A 22,057-nucleotide genomic window follows, 5' to 3' on the forward strand; every position below is an offset into this window, starting at 1 on the left:
ATGAAAAGAGAAACTGAGGCTGTCGGTTCACGCACAAAAAGGTGTAGCGCAAATATTTTAAGCGGTTATTTTGAATTTCTCAGAAATTTCCGGTGCGATTGCATTTCCATTATAATGCACGCAAAAATCTTTCGAAATATTTTTTTAACTTCTAAAAAAATATCAAATACCTAGTTTGACGAAGAGAAATTTTGATTATCCAGTCTTCGCAATCTTATCACCAAGACCTTGACAGCCATACAGTGGTGCTGGTGTAATCTGGGCTTCTCCTTATCAGCGAAATCGCAGAATGTCAACAATGAAAAACTTTGTATGTAGTTCAGACAGAGGATGCACGGATGTATCCGTTCATTCTTTCAAGGTGCTAAACTAAACTTTGATCTCTTTTTCGTGTCGAAAATAGCACTTCATTAACATACTCAAAAGTATTGTGTTCAACGCTGGACCCGCGGCTGTTTCCACAATTTCTGTGACTGAATCCTTGACTCGGAAATTTCGGTCAAGAGGAATCTCAAGACTGGCCACCAAATCGTATTCCTATTTTTAATGAGCTGGTTTGATTCGTGTGATTTTGGTGCAGGATGGTTTGCAGGTACGTTCGATCGTCTAGGTATTTCAATCCTCAATTATAATGTATGCTATTAAACAAACTACAAGGGTCAAGACAAGAATAATTTTATGCATCTACTCTGTAGTAAGTCGATGGCTGAACTTGATTTTCATGTATCTAAATAGAGCCAGTTTCAGATAATTTGTTCTTTTTAGTCGCATGGATAATTCGCTCTCCATACCAATTGTGGAAAAAGATATGAATTCCTAATCAGGCTCTAAACTGCAATGTTTCAAAATCCCTAATCCTATTCCATCATTTGCATTGTAAGCAAGCCATTTTTTTTACCAATAATTTATTTAAAATGTTCATCAAATAGAGAAGAAACATCTTATTCATCTAATCATTGTGTATTCATTCTGTTGATTTCAGGTGTCAGTCAGATGGTGGTTGCACACCCTTTAGACACGGTGAAAGTTCGTCTCCAAACTCTACCTCACTTGAATTTCGTTTCTGTCCTAGTCAACACAGCAAAAGTAGAAGGGGTAAACAATTTTCAGCCTTACCTAATTCTAAATTTAGACAAAGATTTGCCACCAAGGTATGGAAAGAGGAAGCAAATTGATGATTTACTTCATGACTTGATGCAAACCCATTGATTTTAAAATTTGTTTATTTTGTTCCTATTTATATTCACCCTCTTCCTCTGTGGTTGTCAACATTTTAGCCAAACTTATCAGGAATAACATCTTTTTTATCAGAAATTTTCAATTGGCGAACTTCTTCAGTGAACTCTTCGCCTGTACTCCTGCATCTTCAATGATGCGTCCATATAATCCCGTGAAAAAAAACACCCTAATAAGTGGCCCGAACTGCATGTAACAAGGCGGAGAAATGGTGCTGGGTCCACACCATTTCGCGGGGAAAACAAAGCCAAGAAGTTCCAAAACTTATAATTAGAGTCAAAATTAAATTTTTTAAACTCAAATGCGTACCAGTACGAAACTGAGGGGGGAAACACTCTTCCCCCTCAGTTTCGTACTGGTATGCATTAGAGTTCAAAAAATTTAATTTTGACTCTTAATTGTAAGTTTTGGAACTTCTTGGCTTTGTTTTCCCCGCAAAATGGTGTGGACCCAGCATCATTTCTCCACCTTGTTAAAATCCTGTGTTTCTAAAGTTCCTCCTTTATAATTTTTAAACATTCTCTCAGGATCCAAAATATTACAGAATACCTATAAATTTCTCAAAATACCTGAAATGTTGGAAATATGGCTTTTATTATGTACACCAAATTCGTGGAACTGAAAAAAATGTAAATCACAAGTAAGGAAAGCGTTCAAGTAATAAGCATCACAAAAAATTGCTGACTTTGGCTTTTCCTGTTGGACAGGACACAAAGGCAATAATTTTTTTGTTCAATTGAGTTTTTGGGCAAAAACTTTTCTTCAGGAACAGTACTTAGGTAGATGCATCTGAAACTAACTACAAACTCAATTTCGAAATTAACAAATCTAATTTAGCATCTCTATTTGATGATTGCTGAAATGGTGCTCTTTGAACATCATCATTTTAATTTTATTTTTGCCCAGGTAATTTACCAGAATTTCGATCTGAATTCAGAGCTTGTTTACTGCTGAATTTCACTCAAAGTTCACCATATTATCATGAAAAGGTTTGAAAGATTTCATCCAGCTGCAAAGCTTTTGCAAATTATTTTATGGCCAACACCTATTACCGCAGCATCAGCTTGAAGAGAGCATGGAAAGATGGATTTTTAGTCGTAATTAAGTTATTATGTTTAAATTGTTCCAATATATTTATCTTGACTTTATGTTCCTAGGTTCGTGGATTTTATCGCGGATTCCTTTTCCCATCTTTAACTGCTGGTGTTCTGAACTCGGCTTTCTTTGGAGTTTACGGTAACACACTACGTATGCTAGAGACATATCGGGGTGCATCAAATCATCAAAAATTATGTTGTGATGGAGGCCCTGCCTATCCTCTGTGGCATTTGGACTGTTTCACGGCTGGATGTATTGCTGGCACTGCATGTGTAACTCTTTCTACACCAATCGAATTGATTAAAACAAAATTACAAGCAACTGCCAGTACGTAAACTTGTTGTTTTTGAAGACCTGTCAGTAGAACTATTAAAAAACTTTCAATTTTTTAAAGTCCACTTTGTAAAAATCGTGTAATAATTATATGAGTCTTATGAGTCTATTGAGAGTTTTAGCTTTATGCTGAATTTTTTAACGCACGTTGGCAAAAAACTCCAACATACTGTCGTATGAGTGCGTCTACCGCAATCAGCTTGTATATGAGTGTTACTTAAATAAAAAGTAATTTCAAAACTGTGTAAATGGCTGAAGTACAAGAAAAGTATCACCTCTCAAGAACCTTTGCCACAGCATTAAAGTTCCAGATAATTTGGGAACAGCAAAATCTTTGAGAGCCCTCGACTTTGTTGAAAGACTGACTCAAGTGATCTGTGGGTCTTATTGACTTGCAAGTCGCCCACTAAAATGTAAATTTTAAAAAGCGCTCCTTACCTTATGCAGTCATGGATGAAATTTGATGGTTAGTGATGGATAAAGAAATCAGGAAGGCATTAAGCTTATACATTCGAATGTAAAGTGTATCATTAAAATTGCCCATGCGCTCATTCAGGATTTACCATATAGGAACAACACATCAAAATTAATTGCGTTTATTCTCAGATGTGCCCTAAAGAACGTATTATTGTCATTTTTTATTTCACCAGCTCAGAAATGGTTTGAGTATTTATCTTTGTTGGTTTTTTGTTTCACAGTATTTGCCAAAGAAGCCAATGAGCCCTTGAAACCAGTCGAATGTGTCAAGTTAATGTACAGACATAATGGACTTAAGGGTCTTTTCAAAGGTTTTCATATCATGGTTTTACGGTAAGTAAATGAAACTTTTCTTTATTAAGATTTTCCATTTTTGTCAATCCAGACACTATTATTTTGCATTGTAAAAATTAGCCCTCAATTTATGTGGCTTCCCAGAGGTTTATGAGTGTCCTTTGGTATATTAATCTCAGTATCACTAGGTACTTAAGCAAAAAATTAAGCTTAATGTGACAAGATACACTCAGCAGTGGAAGTCACACAAAGATATGTCGACTGGCTTTCAAATGGCAAGCTATTGATTTGTAATCAGTGGCCGGTTGATAAACTGTAAAATGCAAAATCTAAAATTCCTTCTAATTTAATTTTTCATCGCAATTTAAGCCCTTGAGAGAAACCAAGAAATGTTATTTTCCTCAGGAATAAGAACCTCTGTCCACGGAGACGTTTTCACTAGGTAGAGCAATTTTTGTCAAGTTAAGTAAAGGGATTTGATTTTGAAATTTCAACAGAAAACTGCTTCCATTTTCCTGAAAGACAAAATTTCAGAAAGTTCGGTTTAACTCATTAAGAGACGTAAAGTTGCGTCATAATTCGGCAGTTTTTTGCCCTGAACATGCTCGTTCAAAATTTTGAATAGCCTTTTCTTGAAACTGCAGCATTTAAACCACAAATTTCAAACCGCTGCAAATCCAGCTTAGTTTGAAATTTCCAGATGTTTTAACCCCAAAATTTTTGGAGAACACTCCTTCATGCCCCAATATTATACTCAACTTTGAGTTTTTGTGGGCTTGGGTCGCTCCTCTCGTAGACGGTTAAAAATGTTTCTTTCAGAAAAATTACTGTGGATTTTGTTTCCTAAGGGCACCTTATTACTGAGAGAAGGGATTTCTCCTGAATACCTGATGCTGTGTCCAGAAATAAATTGTTTTTTCCGTATCGTAAGGATTTCCATCCTACTCTCAGAGCATGTATTGTAACCAGATTGCATGATGTGACGTTCCCTCCCAGTAATTTTAAATATAATGTATTAACAGTTGGTCAAAATTACATGTGAACATTTAGCTTAGTGGACTTGTTAATTACAAACCCATAAAGGTCGGATACTAACCTCCAATAAACCTAATTGTGAAGAAAAAACATAAACGCTATTTCCTGTAAGCTTTTCTTAACAATTTTACAACTGGTGAGTATTGTGGCATTGGGTTGTAAAATTTAACTGGGATAGTCAGAAAAATGTATTGTTGTAGTATGGGAACACTTTTTTAAATTGTGTCAATTACAACAACAAAACGCAGTGTATATGCCTTTTTCATTTCAAAGATATGAAAAACAGATTTTTGACAAATCGATGAAAAAAAGCACACTGGATGTCTAAAGTCCAGTGTTCAGCTCTAGTGTTTCTCTACACCTTTACTATTAATTTTTATGCGGGTTTATCTTCGTCCCATCATTCTAACTCTACCACTGGTGTTTTCCCTTGTCCTAATCTTTTTAATAATTTATTTTTTTGCTCAAAATTGATTATTTCATCATCAATAGATTAACCTTATCCTCATTCATTTTTTTTTTTTTTTGTATGTTGTGTTTGTTCAAAACTTCAAATTGAATTTTTAACTTAATTTTTAATGGAATGTTCAAGATAACCACCTCTTAAAAATTTCTTGATCTGAAAAACTGTATCAAACGCCCTTGACTTGAAACTTTGTTAAAAGAAAACACTTTGTTATCCTTATCAAAGTCAACCTGAGAATATTCTAAGATTATCTATTTGAAGACGTTTGACGGGAGCTCAAGTCAAGGAATTTTTAAGGAGCATCTTTTCAGATGAAAATATTATCATCATTCTAAATGTCAGTTTTTGTTAAGATTATTATGAAGGTATATTCCGAGAGGATATTTGTTAATGATTGAATTCTTTTTCTTAGTGATGTCCCGTCCTATGGCCTGAAAATTGTGATGTACGAGCATTTGCAGTGTATGATGCGGGCCGATAGGGTCCATGGTGAAGCGCCAATGTTCTCAGAAGTCGTTATAGCAAGTGGTGTTGCTGGTAATTTAACAACCTTAACTCTAACTCTTCTTATTTTTAATGCTATTTTGCATCTGGTCTGTTTGAATGTTGAGGTATCACAATTAGGTATTTGTTTTACTCAGTGTCAATATTTCAGCCTTGCTTTCATTTGGTATCAATCATAAACATTTTATTTCAATTAAAGATATTAATTGTGTTTTGTAGAGCTTGAAAAATGATCGTTCTCAATGAATGCTTTTTAAAAAAAATTTACCCATCGCATTTCGCTTTCAGTCACATCATTCCTGTCGTTACAATAGTTCACATTGTCAGATTGTTTCATTCATTAGAAACCCTACAAATATACTTTGAAAGCCTCCTGGATTGACGTAGGTTTTTTAAAAAAATAAATTTTGCAGCAAAATAAGAGCATTTTTAGGAGCATGGCCTTGAAGTTTGAAAGTTCCTTGCTAAAAATTGCATCATTTGAAGTTTGGAAAAAAGTCTATAGGAGCTCTCTGTTTAAAAACTTACAAATTAGCACCATGGATTGAAGTACCTATGGTGGAATGTTATACAGAGTCCTGTTCAAGGAAAATTCAATGATAGAAATTTTGTTTCTTGGAATCCGCTTGTGACATTTACTTCAAGTATATTTGCTCTAACAGAAGCATCAGTTATTTTTTGCTACCTCTCACTGTAATATCTCCTCATTTCTTAACTTGCTTAATTTTTGAGTTTCCTGGAATCTTAGTAAAAATTAATAATTTTTCCTGAGGAGACAGTAAGTCGTTGACAGTGCATGTAAAAATGTTGGGTAACATGTAAATTTTATTGAAATCCTGTATTAATATCATTATTTTTGGGCATTCAAACTGATCCAGCAAGAGGATCTTTCAAATTTTTTTAATTGAACATCAAAATGGAGATGCATGGTTTTGCACAAAAATATAAGAAAATCGAAACAACTTTAATAATATTGATTGCAAAAAAAAAAAAAGGAAAAAATACCATAACTGAATTTCTGATGAGGAAACATAAATTTTGATACCTGATTTCTAATGCTGTTCAGTGGTTCAGTCCATTAATTTAAGTATCTATTGGCAGTGAAACTACCAGACCATGAATCTCGTTTGTGGTGTTCCAAAATTTTCGCCATCATTTACATTATCATTTTCCAAGGAGAACAAATCAACACCATTCCTTGAGATTTTCACAGAATTTTCTTAGCATAGAGAGGAAAAATTACAGAAGTTTTCACGAAATGACAGGGCGTAGTTTTCCATTCACAAATAAAGTACTACAGGAAGTCTGCAACGTCACAAACCGAGAACTGATAGTTTCACCGTTGATATGCCTGAACATGGACTACTTCAGTCGAAGAGCTTTCTGTCACTCATTTGGTAAATATAACCACTGGATCCCTTAAGTTAATGATCCCTGCATTCGCTTTTCATTTTTATCACAATAATATCAGTTTTTCGAAATATTGACAATGGTGTACTTATATTTGCGCAGAATTTTCACTATCAAACCATTTAGCTAATTTGTTACTAATTGGCCATTTTTTGGGATTTTGTGTTGTCCTCTATGATTTATGTTTCTCATAATTATCTTCTTAGTTTCACTTCATATCATATTTTCGAGATTTATTTCTTTTCGTTTTAATTTTATTTTCAGAGAAATTTATTAAAGGCTCCTTTGCTTCATTGTCAACTAATACTCACAGATTTTCTTTTTGTTTTCGAAATTTTTGTTTTCTTTTTAGTGACTCAGTAAGTTCAGGAGTTTACTTTTTGACCTATGAAGTAGTTCGTGAATCATTGTCCTCTGAAAAATCATTTTGGAATGTTGGTTTAGCTGGAGGATTTGCAGGTATTTCACTGTATATTTAAAAAAAAAAAATTGTCGATCATCCTCTTTTAAGTGCAATGGCAATTTTAGGTGGATATAGGTAAGTAGTAAGTAGGTAAGATACACCCTAAAGAGGGTATCAATTAAGTATTTATTTGGTTTCAAATGAACATATGATTTCTTTGAATCATTCATCAAACGTCAAAAAATTGGAAAATGGTATAGTGTTAATTAACACTTCTCTACAGGGTAATGAACTAAGATAATAACTGCACTAGAAAAGAATTCAGTGACTATCTCTGATAAGTTCTGTTTAATTGGGAGTTACGTGGCCTTGACACATGTCTCAACATAAATTGAGATTACTCTTATAACGGAGAGGATCGTACTTCTTATCTTGTTTCTAAAAATGAACATTATATTTTTTTTTTCACTGGCTTTAAGAAAATCATATTCGTTTGAATTTTTCATTTTTTCTGTTCAGGAAATTTGTCTTTTATAGAATGCATTTTTTAAAGTTCTTATTTATTGCCTGCAATGAAATCATTGGGCTTAAATCAATAGTCATAATCATGTAGGTATTTGTAAATCATAAGGTTGGCCTCGTAGTAAGACTGTAGCAGGTCTCTAACCCTCTGAGCAACCAAAGACTGACTGCTTCCCATATCTGTTTTCAGTCTGTAGAAATTCCTGAATAACCTCCAAATTTAGTAGAGGTTGCATGAAAATTTTACGATCCTAAATCTCCAAAATTCCATCTTTACTTGACTTTTGCATTTAAGAATCGTTATTGAAAGGAAAAAAATTACTCATCAATTTTACAGTGATAATTTTGAAACTATCACCAAGAAGACTGTATCAGATTGTTGATTTAATTTTGATATTTGAGTATCTTGATTTATAGATTACCTCTATCCATGTTAGGAATTTGCAAGTAATTTACAATAGTTTTGACATTCGCAAGCCAAGAGAAAACAAATATTAGATCTTCAATGTTAATGTCCCCATTTCTTTCAACAAAGAACCTTGTAAATATTTACTCCCCAAGATTATCTCATTCCCTACCGGTATGCTATTTGCAGTAAATAGTAGCTTTAAGCTGTACGTGTTGTCTAATGTTCCTTTTACAAAATTAATTTACTCCTCCTTTGAAGTGGCCGAAGTATAAGGTGGAAAGCTCTTAATACGATTTCATAAGATTTAAGCAGTTTTTTGAAGAGAAAATTGCTGAAACACAAAATAATCTACAATATTTTGAAGGGTGTGCAATTGTGCATGCAGCAAGCATTTTGCATCTATGCCCTTTGGATTCTACATTTCAGACAAACCTAAGGATATGAAAGCCTGCTAGTTCGAAGTTTCGAATCAAAATTGAATGTTCCAATGTTTATCAATAAAAGTGATTGCCACCATTCTAAATTTTCGCCAAAAGGCAATTAGACCAAGACTATATTTTGCAACAAAGAATTATTATTTCTGGCTCTTTTACAAAAACACCTATCTGCATAAGGAAATGAATGACACCTACGTTATTTCTTAAATGAGCCAGAATCGGTAGCTCCCAATTGCGAAATCCAGTCCAACTACAATGCGTGTTATTGGTCTTTGTCTATCATTTCTTATCCTCCTTCCTATGTGTTTGTCTAACAGTATTTTCATGTGATTTTCCTCGCACTGATTTGCTTGTATTTAAAATTGCCGTTGCCTGATACTTAATTTATTTTTGTACTTTTGATTTTACTTATTGTTTCAATTTAGTCTCATTTGATTTAAAGTATGGATCACACTTAGCTTTACAAGTAACAAGTTAGAAAATAATGAATAAATCTCTTAATTCTATGCAATAGAAGCAATAAAGAATCCTGACTAAAAAGAAGTTCTAGTGAGGTTTCACGACCCTTGCTCCCCATTTCAGATACGTACACATTTTTCATGTGTTTACACAGATACCTGACCGCTACATTCGCATGCAGATGAAAAGGGTATTAATCTATTTATAAAAGAGTACCTACCTCAGGCAGGATTCTTCCATTCCCATTTATGCTGGGATCAGGTGCTTGCACATCTTCAGAAATTTTGCAAACCCAATTCATTGAACCAAGTTTGAGTCAGCCAAAACTACTCTAATAAAACCGCACAGTTTCATAAATCAGGGTGAAAAGTCCAACCACCTAGACCTGGCCTAACTTTCAGGCAAAAGGCAAAAAGACTCTTTGGCGGGACTTCAGCAAGCATCCTCATTACATTAAGAGTTTTTTGTTAATTGATTAAAGCTATGAGGTCTAGAGAATTTGGATTTTGGAAATAGAGGTCATGAAATGTAGGTATTGTTTTAATTTTTTGTTTGGTCCATAGTGAAAGGAATCTCATGAAAACCTGAAGAATTTTCTTTAAAAACTTTTTCTAAGTTATTCAATATCTATTGAACAGAATTTTTGCATTGTTGACTCGCTAGGTATTTCTCCTTTAAAAAAGAAAAAGAGAATGCCAATCTTTTTACTTCAACTTCACATCTATTTGTGCACTGTTACTCACAATGAATGCTCTGTTTTAAAACTTTCCAGGTGTCGCATCCTGGGCTGTGATCATTCCTCTGGATGTTGTCAAGTCTCGAATTCAGGCCGATGACATAAGGAATCCAAAATATTCGGGCATAATAGATTGCTTTGTCAAAAGTTACCGAGCAGATGGGCTGAAAGTCTTTGGTCGAGGTTTTTGGATCATCACTTTCAGAGCTTTTCCCGTCAATGTTATTAGTTTTGTTGGCTATGAAGAATTCTTAAAATTCTGCAAATGGATGTCACAGAAATAAGTGCAATTTGATTGTTGATCATTGTTTTTGTTATTGTTTATTGTTACACTCTTTATTGTTTCAAAAAATGTTTGCACTTTTGTTGAGGGCAGGCCCGGATTTGCATATTTGCTGCTGGAAACAACAAAAACATTACCATCGTTCCCATCTTGTGTGAGAAACATGACCGAGGTGGGGTGGGGGGGGGGACTTTGCCAGATGCAGCGAGCCTGAGTGCTCTTCCCCGGAAATTTTTGACATTTTAACTGCCCAAACAAAAGCACCAAAGCAAAATTAACCATTCGTAACCGATAAATTTCGAAACGTAAGTCCTGAATTTTCACACCTTTTTCACATAATTTTGCGTAATTGTGCTTCATCATTTTTTGCATTTTGAATTCCAAGTATCCTGTACCTGATAGTATCAATCAAATGGAACCGAGGCTCATGCTATGTAACGGTCGCAATAATTGCTGCCCTTGTTTTCATTGAATCATGCATTCTCACATGCTGGAATTTCATGCTGCCGTTTCTTGCAATTTTGTGGTATCTTTCTTTTTTCTTTCATCCTTCTTGGAACTCAGAATTTGCCGCCCGTAAACTTTGCCGTTGGAAGCAGCTATCCCTCCTGCTCCATAGGGAAATCCGGGCCTGTGAGGATGTCTACTTATGCTAATTATTCAGTACCTATCGCAAAACAATTTTAATGTCACTATTTAAAGTTTCTTCTCATACTATGAACAAAATTTTCTACTTATGATAGGTAATTTTATTTTGATAGAAAAAAATCATTGTCATTTTCAAATTCAAGTTTAAGGGACACTTATTAATTAGGCGGAGTGTCATCAACATGTTTTTGTGAAAGTATATAATTTTCTGCATGAAATAGCTCATTACATTCCAATGAAAACCTCATCAAAAGAAAGACGGTTCTTTAATACCCCGTATCTTCTGTATGAGGAAATTTCACCATCGATGTCTGTTAATAATGTTTTTAGGTACTTAGGGGTCTTTGAAGTTTTTTCTCTGAGATGCTTTTATTTTGAAGTTTCTGGGACCCGAACGATTAGATGTGGGAATACTTCGCATGTAAAACAAATAATTTTTGGTATAAAACTAGAGAGGGAACGCAACACTCATCATCAACCCTCAAAATACACAGTTGCTAAAAAAAGAGGAAGAGAAAAGGATAACTGGACGTTACAAGCCAGCGATAAAATAGAGACCCTATGGTAGTTTCCTAGCAATTGTGGAAACTTTTACCCTAATGAATTCAGCGTTTCATTTTACAGCATTTTCCGTGTTCATATTCTGATAGCAGCATTTGTTGGGGATGAATTTTCGGTTTTAGCAGTGACCCTAGCATACTTGCCAAACATATCGATGACTAAATGTAAAAAATGCGTAGCTCAATTACAACGTTTTAAAAATCACCAATCACGTTTAATTTCTTTCAGACAAATTGATCAACATCAGACAATTCTAATTTAGACCGTTGGTTAGTTTTCGTTTAAAAGAGTACAACTGAAGCGGAAACTTACATCGCAATCGGAGATACCTACGGATTTTTTTTACTTTAGCCATCGATACGTCCCTTAACAGCCAGTAGGTTGTCAATGAAGGGTGGAACTCTGAATGTAGAAAACTCCACCTGTCCCCAAGAGGCTAGTAGAGGGTCTTTACTTGCTACTGCCACCGACAATGGTTTTGATCCTTAGTTTAATTTTAATTTTTGCTTTAAGTGACTTGTTTTTACAGCTAAATCAATTAAATTTTCGTGCAAAAATAATTTAAGCTACGGACAATAATTAAAAATTAGTCATTTTACTGTAATTTTGTGCCATGTACCACTAGTCCAGTGTTTTTCAAACCGCCATACATTAAGTTTGTCGCTAAGTAATGTAACAATTAATGTCTTCTTAAGTGGATCAAATCAATGTTACATTTTGCTACTACACTGATCAAATGACCTTGTGCTAACTTCATAAGTTGAGAATATTGTTGTCTTGCAATTGATACATTCCACAATATTTTAAAATCATTTTATCATATTGGAAATTTTTTGAAATAACCTCAGAGTAGAAACTCTGTGTTAGTGAATTCTGCCAATTCAAAGTTGAGAATTTTACATCAACCAGTTGGGCAGGACTTTCAAATATTTTTCCAACATCTCAATCACTCGTTCACATGATGATACTTGGATCGCATTCAGCAAAAAGGAACCAGCGTGATAAGAGTGTTTTCAAAATTGTGCAAATTCTTTTTTTTCTTTTAAAAATATTAGATTCATGTACAAAATTGAAATTTACACAATTATTTCCCTTTAAAATTAACAATTTTTGGGTGGGATGCAAATACTATTTGCTATTTTGGGAGATTTTGTAGATAATTATGAAGAAGCAACATTTTAATAACACTGTAAGTACGTTGGTTCCCTTTTGCTAAATGCGATCCACTTGATGAGTATAATTTAAAATATTTCATTTCCAGTATTCTTCAAATAACTTCAATTTTAAATTATTTACATAGCATGAGTGACGATTTGCTGAACTAACATTTGTTTTTACACCAACTTAAAGAGATCTGTTGAAAGTCTTTTGGTGTTCACTATCTTTAAAGGAAATGAAGATTATATGATATTCGGAGACTCTTGTGCCAAAGTCAAGATCTATTTAGAATAACTTAATAACTTTAATATAACTAAACTTTTTTTATCAGTCTCAAAATTATCGATTACATTCTAGACCTTACGTTTGAGAAAAGTGTTCTGTAACTCAGGTCTTTCCTGTGAACAAATTGTCAATTATTCTCTGCGCCTGACTCAGCAATAATTATTTATCATCAATCAGTATTTAATTATTTTATGCTCCATTAATGCGGCAAAAATCTGATACAGGTCAATAATCTTCTTGAATTATCAATGCAGACATGACTGTTAGCGTTTTTCACAAGCAGGCTCAAGTTAAATTAATGATACATGCGATGTCCCTGTCATTTAAGTTCTTTGTTGTCCCTTAGTTCATTTAAGTTTTTCAACTGAGTCTTTTGAAATGTTTACTTCCTCAAAGTCTCTCTGTATCACTTTAATGGTATCAAATAAAATAATCTTAAGTGCATTCTTCCTTTTTTGTTCAAGTTCAATTGTTTTCTGCCGCTGACACTATTTGAACTATGTACTTTGTTCATTGGAGAAAGTTCTCTTTACTAAATCTATCTTCCTCTTTAGTGCCTTGGTAGCATTTCTGGAACAGTAAAGCTCTACATGCCTGTCCTTCAGTAAACCTATATTAATCAATTTGGAGTTTGATGTAAAAAGGGCGCTTTATCAGGAAACCTCAAAATGAGGTATCAGCGATTTTAAGTTTCTGGGTAACTTCACAAAAGATTGGCTCTTACCTAATTATTCATTGGGTGCAGACATTCTTCCTGTAACTCTACAAGCATCATTCTCCGAGCAGATAAAATTCTTCAAATGGGAAAACTCAAGACAAGGTCTGAAGTAGAAGAAAACGTTACTTGTTTTCTCTTAATCCATCACAGAAAACAATTCACACAACAGGAAGTACTGAAACCAACTCCTGAACGAGCTTTTAACAAATTTTTTAAACAAACATCAAGTGGAAGTTAGATGTTACAAATGACATCATTTGTAGTTTTGCCATTCAACCAATGTTAATAGAAAATACTTTCATTTTCTTGTTCAAGAGTTGATTTTCCGACTTCCTGTTGGGTGATTCGTTTTCCTTATGGGATTTTGAAGAGAAAACGCATAGCTTTGTGCTTTAATTCATACCTTGTCTAGAAGCCCTATCTAAGACCCATTAATAAGCAAAGCATCTGCTTCTTGCTCATTCAGGAGATTCGAAAACATACACAATTACCCTTTTGATCATTACTGGATTAGGATTGCCACAAAAATTCCCTTGACATTTCCCTGATTTCCTAGTCACACTTAACACATTTTAGTAAATTCCTGACAATTGAAGATACATATACCAGATGGTTGAGAGACATGGTTGGAAATACTTTTCAGGCATTTGTAGTTTTTAAAACGTCACACCCATTATAAAGAACGATTGGAGGTGTCGTCAGATGAGTTGGCATCAGTTTACTTTCGGTTTTCTGGAAAATTTCACGTCACTACTGTCCACATGAAAACATCTGACTCTCCCAGAAGCGAGAACACAAGCTTAGATAGGTTTTTTAATACCTTCAAACCTTGCAACACTTCAGTTTTGAGCCACACAGAAATCACAACTACTTAAAAGTCGCGGATCATAACTGATCAGTAGTTTTTTCACGATACGATCATGAGACGGATGTTTTCAAGATGGATAGTGGCAAACGACGGTCTGTGCAGAGGCTCTATTTGTCATCTGCGCTTGCAAACCGAAAGTAAACAAATGCAAACTTATCTGACGACATCTCTAGAGGTGACTTAATTGATTGATTGATTGATTGGTGATTGATTTTTCCCTGACACTTTCATAATTTACTCTGACATTTCCCGATATTCCTTGACCCTCGCAACCCTGTAATAATGGACCTGCACTTGATAAATTAGATGATGCCAATCTTCTGACCATTTTTTACGCAAACTTGAAGCGCACATAAATTCAAATCAATTTCCATGACAGTCAGCTGAAAATTTGTGATTGAAGACTATCCAGAGCAGAACATTTCCAACTAATCGATTTAAAATTATAGGTAATTTAACGATGAATTGAATTAATGAATTGACAGAAACTCACTGAATTGATAAATCTTGTTCTTAATCTTTAGTATTTTTTGACTTAATCAGAGTGAAAAAAGAGGAATTATTTTGTTCTTTGAGAGATGGGTGTTGACTGCTGTTACTGTTTCAATTAGCTCTGTTCTCCGATTGAGCAAGAGTAAAAGAGCAATCAGAAATTTAACAACTGCAGTGGAAGTATTAATGATGCTGAATGATAGTTGGTGAGCGAAGAAACAGCAACAGCATCGGGCAGCAATTTGTGACAAATTAAAGTCAATAGGAGAAGAGATTGTTCTAATTTAATTTATTATTCTTTTTTCATAGATAACTAAAATTATAAAACTCCAGGTACTTTACAAAAGGAGGGGAGAAAAAGAGTGAATCTTCTTGATTCTTAGTTTTTATCTTATTCTGACTGTTATTTTGGTAGTGATACCCTGAATTTTTCAGACCAAATGCAGAATAAATTAAAGTTTTGACCAGGTACGATCAATTATTGCGTTTATTGATTAACATTCTTAAAATAATGTTTTAACAAAAATTATGAAGAAAAATGAGTTTGGCTAGGATGTTTACAGCTCAAATATACAGTACATACAGTATTAAAGTAAGATGGAACACTCTGGTTATTCAAAACACAACATGTGCACACTGTTCGTTTAAAAACAGTGACCCATCACATTTTCTGCAAGTCGATGAGGACTCGTTAGTTTTAAAGTGGGGTAAATACAAGAACAAAATATCAATCATGGGTTAAAAAATAAAAAGGGACACAAAATGAAGTTGTGAAAGCTGACAACATCTAGCTTAAGAAAAAATCAGTGATTCATTCTATATTTCAACAGTTACTTCCATCCAGTATTCTAGCGTTGAGCTGCCAGTCCGTTAACATTAAATTTTGGTGGAGAGAACACAAAATATCTAGTGAAATTTATCGAGCAGATGCAAGATTTCACTGAAAATATTATGCAACAGAGACCGAGTGCTATGACAAACAACATGCTGTGATGATGGTTCAATCACCGCAAGAGATGACAAAAAGAAAGGTAGGCACATTATTTTATTAGTTTATGATCAACACATGCATCCTGGCATAAAATCAAGCTTCATGGAACAATGTAAAATGATCCTAAGAGAAGGAAGAAAAGGAAACAGAAGGGATACACCTAGATAGAATTACTTCTGAAAGTTACGACCGGCAAATGTGACCAAAGTCGGGTCCTGACTTTGGGAAGAAAAATCAGGGGCAGGTGGTATTCTCCTTCGAAATCTCTTGCCGATGTGGCATTAATTTTCGAGGATTGTGGTCAGATTTTGCACGGCCATTTTAATCCTTAAAAAATTGTAAAACATCTTTACTGAGTAGCTCTAATATGGACAACCTTGAATGGGATCAGCCTGAGGTAAAGTAAACAGTCTTTCTTTCAATAAATTGGGAGACCTGCATAGTTCATAATAGTATGGCCTGCATACTTCAGACCTATATCAGCTCACACGGACTAGATCTGCGCAAAAAATCAATTCATGCGATTTGTGGAATGTTTTAGACACATGTTGCTGACTGTAAAGGCATTTGATGATAAAATTCAATTTAAAAAAAGTAGATAATAACTTATGATAGTTAATCTAAAATTTGACAGAAGAGGTCTGATGACTGATGAGTCAGAATATTTTTACACTTTGCCTGCCTTGATGCATATATTGGTACGTGAACGATTATAGAATACTTTCTTGATGTTAACTAATCTATCTTGAGAATCTTGAGAAATTACATTTTTTTAGATTCTACAAAGGGATAATAGACAACTTTTTTTCAACTGCACAGAGTCAACCACATAATGTGGCAATAGAATCACCACCTTTTATTCAAGACAACCTGTGACTAAAAAATTCAATCAAAAGTAACAAAGGATACACGAAGAGAAATTATAGAAGAAGGACTAAGTTAAAAGGCTGACTTGAGTACAATTAAGGGACAACGTTATCACTTTCTTCGGTAATGAATAAATCAAAATCGTTATAGAAAACTGGCCTGGAGCAACATGAGAAGCCACCAACAGACACTGAATGTAGTTTAGTTGTGTCAAAAGCGCCCTACGAAAAGTTTATGATTTGACAGACAGGTTTAGCACTGAGGCTCACATTCAGTTAATAAAAAGTAGCGAGAGATCATGTGAAATCTTTTTCAGTCTTTGGTCCAGAACGGAGCCTTTTCTTCAAGAACGAAGGATGTGCCCATTCAACTTCTACGCTTCGAACCTGTAGTGTTTTTTCTACTTCAGCAGAGAGTGATTCCATGTTTTTCCTTACCTACTTCATTTTATAACAGACAGAAATAAAATACTTTAAGTGACCAGTCTATCTACTTCTTCCTTCATAATTTTATGAAAAGTTAGAGAATGCTTCATGCACCGACAAAGATCTGTGGGTGGCTACTTGCGAGGCTCGACCAGGGTTGTTCGAATGACAAAAGATAACGTATGAGCTAATCACACACAGGTACTGGATTATGGTTAAGATCCAGAGCGATGAGAAAGCTTTAAATGAAAATCCAACGGTGCGAGTACCCAGTGAAATTATGATTCCTGGGCAAAATTGACCAACTCAAAATTTTCATCGATCAATTTAGGACGCAAGGATAAAAATCTAGAGCTTTCTTAATTACAATTATGCAAGATTAGTGGCTCCCGAATTTCCTCCCCAGTAGTAATGCAAGATATGAAAACCCGAGGTTTGAAAAGAATAAATAGTACCTCTGCTTAAATTAAAAAATCCTTAAGGAACAATCTGAGATTTTGTTGTTGTTGTTGTTCCTCTCCTTCATTTCTTCAATTTGACGATGAACTGTCAATCAGAGATGGTACTTCATATCCTCATTAGCACGGATCATTGCGCGGAGGTCAGTAATTCAGGAGTGCTAATGTGGTTCAAGTTACTACGATGAGCTCACACTAGGATTTGTGCAATTTTTTAGGACTATCCGCCTGATAAAAACTGGAAAACCGGTTGAAGCGATATTTTCATAGCTGCATTATTTAAGGTTTTCACCTCTTTAGGATTCTTCCACTGTACGCGCTTTCAAGGGAATAATTTTCAATTGTACAATAAAAATGAATTTTTTTTACAGATAACACTAATGCGCATTCACTTACTACTGCTATCTGAACTTGATGGCTCAGGTAGTAGGAAACGGATGGCTAAAAGGAATAACAATTCAAAACAGATATTTTGAATACTCTGTTGAGAACAGATTCGCCCACTGCATAAAGCAAAATTTATCCAATTTTTGGCAATAAAAAAGATGATTCTCACTCATCTTTGGATAAAAGGTTCTAGTTCCTATTGAGACATGGGACTAAGAAAAGTAATTGAAGTGGATCACCATCTACTGAGGGAGTTTTGGGAGCCACTGCAATTGATGGTTATTTCGGTTCAAGTTTTCACTCTTGATCCCGACGGTTTCTTTACACTTTAGTTTAGATTTTTTCGGTAAATCAATACACAACAGTCTTCTCGGAAAGACGAGGTCATAGAAACGAGTAAAAATGAATTAAAAAAGATTTATGTTACGGATAAGTTCTTGGCATTTTAACATGCGCAGCATCACTTTTTACTATTTGCTTCTTTAAGTTTGTTACTAATTTCCAATTCTTGCAATTTCTTCCACATTTCTTCTCGTTCCTTCTCCTTCTTCTTCTCTCTGCAAAATAAAAAAAAAGAGGAAAGATTAAAATTGGATTGATAATACTACCGGATAATTCTGTAAATTTATGAGAAAGTGCAAGGGGATTTAATTTTGATACAGTAAAATACCATCGGCAGCATGGTTCACACGGTTTTTTTCCTACTATAATCCCCTGTTATGGACTGGCCAACAAAAATGTAAGGACTTTGAAGCTACCTTGAGCTTCAGCACCACAATTTGTCAACAAAAAGAGAAAGAAAGGAAATGTCTCTTCACCTCTGATTTGGAACTTCAATCATCTACTCCCGTGTTTACCTGTGAGGAACTTAGCTCCATTCCAAGGTTGCAAAATTGACACAACTGATTTAATTTCTTGCAAGAATACGGCTAAAAAATTCTTGTATGGAATTATGTTAATTTTCATGTAAGATTAGAGGAAATTTCGGCGAAAGATTCAATTGCAAACACCCAAAAACGTAAAAAAAGTAAAAATACGATTTGCATGTGGAAATTTAAAGACACTGTAATGTAGTAACGTTCTTTCCATTGGAAGACGACAAAATGACACAAAATTAGGGCTTTGCGAATGTGGTTTTTTTTATGTCGAATCGAATCGAATATTTTGAAAAAGTTTCGAATTCGAATCGAATATTTTTAATTTTTATCTATTTTTGACCAAAACCAACCTCTGTGTTAGTCGAAGTAAAAATTGAATAACTAATTTTTTTTCTTTCTAAAATTCAAATTTTGAATAAAGAAATTGCTATTATAGATAAGAAGATCAAGAATTAATCAATTTATTTAATCATCAAATGGTTTTGCATACATTTTGATTTGCTGGGGAAAGAATAGAAGGGAAAGAAAATTATTTCCTTTAATTAAGAACAAGCAATTGATTGAACTGTCGCGGAACAGTAAAACTGCTGCTTACTGTCCGAAAATCCATTTTATTCTGTTGTACTGCACATCAATGCTGATCTTGCAAAGACAGTCCAGCAAGATTGTGAAGACCAGGGTGCTGTGCGAGGCGGAGGAGGATAGGTTATGGAGATCAGTACATTCACCCATTTGTACACCATGCTGATGACGTATTCGGTGGAACTCAAGTGGCGCGAATTTTGAATTGACCCATCTAATAATGCGAGTCCGCCAGTGCCAGGCGCTGAATGAACCAATGAAACGTTGGCCTTTGTTTACCTAACCTCAAAACAAGTAGTTTGAACTGCGCACCAGTTCGAGTTCTTTCTAGTACGGCATCAATATGGCCGAATATGTCCGCATGTACGAGTATTCGGTCTTTTTCTTTAGATATTCGAAGTTTTGTCAATGTTCTCGAATAATTCGATTATTCGAGATTTCTAAGTTCGAGTTCGAATCGAATAAAGGAAAAATTATTCGAACTCGAATATTCGAGATTTTCGAATATTCGCACAGCCCTACACAAAATAAAAAGCATTACTTACTTCTGCCTTTCGGTTTTATAAGATGCAGTTAGATCATCGAATAACTTGCTATTCATTTCCATAAACGTTTTTAGAACATTATAAACAAGGGCTACGATTGTTTGGTTCCAATGCTCTTTACTTATCCGATACAGAGCAGGAAACATAATGGGCATAATAACTTGATTATTTTCTTCTATCAGACTCATAATGTATTCGTTATTCCAGAAGTACAGAGCCCGCTCTGCAACCTGAAACCAACAAACATTCCTCCGATTAATTGAGTATCAAATTAGTAAAGATTAAAATAAAAAATTATCAAATGAACAGACTTCTATCTTTATTTCTTGCAGCTAAATCTAAATTCTATAAAGAATGTGTTCAAAAACCTTACGTCAATAGTGTCCGGAATTCTAGAATTTTTCATTTTTTGACATTTACTTAATTTGTCCGGATTTCCACAGAAGTTGAATATTTCCAGTTTGAAACACTGATTCCCTGAGAAATTCCTTGATTACTCGGGATATTTATAATTTTCTGATGAACCCTAGTTTTTAAAAAAAATAAAAATAAGAAATCCAACCATCCTTGCTTACAGCTTGTTGTGCTCATTTGTGAAAAATAAAAGTAAAATCAGCAATTACAGTAACAAGAAGTGCAAAGGATTTTGTATGAGCACCAGCTCAATATTTTAAATACTTTTCTTGAATAAACTATCTTACTTTGAGATATATTTATTCTCTTGCTCAACTTAAAAGATGTGCTTATGAAAAAGACTGAAAAAAACTGGGCTTATGAAAAAAACTGGGTTTGTACCTGGAAATGCGGACTTGACACACATTTAGCTAATTGCCTAAATAGAGGTTCTTGAATTTTAGTGAACTGCGCAGGTTCAATGACATCTAAAATTTCTTCTACTTCTCCCAGGAACATGACCTACGAACGAACAAATCAAAACATTACACAACGGAACATACACGTATCATTGACTGTCGGCATACTTCCAGATATGGATCTTTTAGCTAAATAGCATTCAGCTTGAGGCAAAATTTGTTTCAAGATAATTCGTTTTTTCATTTTCAGACTTAAAGAGAATAAAATTTCCTTTTTTTCTTTCATTTTGACAGAGCACTTCTAAACCATTTGTTTAACATTTATAGTGATAAGAGCACTCTAAATTTCTCTGTTGGCTATCATTTCTCATAAAGGCACATACTAATCGTTTCAAAATTAAAATAACGTGAAACAGATATTCAAGAGCGCACCTTTTTTGAAGTCATAATGACTCTTTGATGTATTCAGTTAAGTTTGAATTATGAACTAGACTTTGAGTAGAATTTCTAAAAAAAGGGCAAAAGAGGTTTTTTGGACTAATCTTGATATACTGTAGGACATTTGTTCAGGTCAGGTCAGTTAAATGAAAGAACATGAAAATTATAAATAAAAATATATAATATGAAACAAAACCATTGGTCTTATTGGACGTTGAGTTTCTGGCATTAAGATAAGGCACTGTGGCTCGCCACTGTCTGTGGAGTCTTGACGACGCTGACAGAAGCGCTTCAGAAACGTTAATTTGAACGCTTTTCATGATGCTGTATCTTCTGTTTTAGCAAACCTAGCAAATGTATACACCATTTTCTTCCAAAAAATCAAAACAATAACTAAATGCAAGATTTTTTCTTATGCACAGTCACTATTGGGAAAAGAAAAGGCCTTTCTGGGCAATTTTTCAAAATGGCGGAGAATAGGCAAATTCGCACGCAATATAGATGGAAGACAACTTCTGATTGTATCCAGCGACTCAAAAAACAGAAGGTAAGTAAAAAAAATAGCTATATATCCGACATTCCAGCTGACCTCATTTGTAGCTGTCAGGTGCCTGGACTATAAGCACTCCTCTAAGCTCTGATTTCATAGACTCAATTTTGAGTGAACTACACTCTGCAATTAGGGGCTACTATTTCCAGCTCATTTTAGAGACAACATAAATGCCATTGGTTTTTCTATGAAGGTGCGTGCTTTAATAGATGATCCAGTAAAAATATTTCCTGCTTGCTAGATTAAGTCCAACGAGTATCCCATCTCCTGTAGACCGTCACATTTAGATAGC

General features: G+C 34.4%; 2 protein-coding genes across 6 annotated transcripts in view; one reads left to right on the forward strand and one right to left on the reverse strand.

Annotated features, from left to right (window-relative positions):
• The first annotated feature begins 280 nt into the window (after positions 1-280).
• LOC109043265 (solute carrier family 25 member 45) lies at positions 281-13,198 on the forward strand. Of its 3 annotated transcripts, XR_011900014.1 has the most exons (7): positions 282-592; positions 983-1,095; positions 2,394-2,661; positions 3,366-3,477; positions 5,352-5,476; positions 9,856-10,215; positions 10,631-13,198. XR_011900014.1 is itself a non-coding variant. In XM_019060414.2 (6 exons), exons 1-6 carry the CDS (start codon positions 547-549, stop codon positions 10,101-10,103), a joined length of 894 nt encoding a protein of 297 aa, XP_018915959.1. In that variant the 5' UTR covers positions 281-546; the 3' UTR covers positions 10,104-13,198. The 3 variants fall into 3 exon arrangements, 2 of the variants coding, with proteins under 2 accessions (XP_018915959.1, XP_018915953.1); XM_019060414.2 differs by lacking the exon at positions 5,352-5,476 and adding an exon at positions 7,206-7,312 and having other exon boundaries at positions 281-592; positions 9,856-13,198; XM_019060408.2 differs by having other exon boundaries at positions 9,856-13,198.
• Positions 13,199-15,104: 1,906 nt separating this feature from the next.
• Positions 15,105-22,057, reverse strand: part of wdb (serine/threonine-protein phosphatase regulatory subunit widerborst) — a 65,823-nt gene continuing 58,870 nt past the window's right edge. For 2 of the 3 annotated variants that reach the window (XM_019058655.2, XM_019058649.2), the window contains exons 9-11: positions 20,761-20,880; positions 19,966-20,195; positions 15,105-18,517 (exon numbers count right to left, since the gene is read on the reverse strand). In XM_019058655.2, the coding sequence (XP_018914200.1) occupies positions 18,421-18,517; positions 19,966-20,195; positions 20,761-20,880 (447 nt within the window). In that variant the 3' untranslated portion in view covers positions 15,105-18,420. Of the gene's footprint in view, positions 18,518-19,961; positions 20,196-20,760; positions 20,881-22,057 lie in introns of those variants that run through there. The other variant, XM_072301334.1, reaches the window with a different exon arrangement.

The sequence above is a fragment of the Bemisia tabaci genome, chromosome 6 (assembly GCF_918797505.1).
Source record: "Bemisia tabaci chromosome 6, PGI_BMITA_v3".
In the NCBI taxonomy this organism is placed as follows: Eukaryota; Metazoa; Arthropoda; class Insecta; order Hemiptera; family Aleyrodidae; genus Bemisia; species Bemisia tabaci.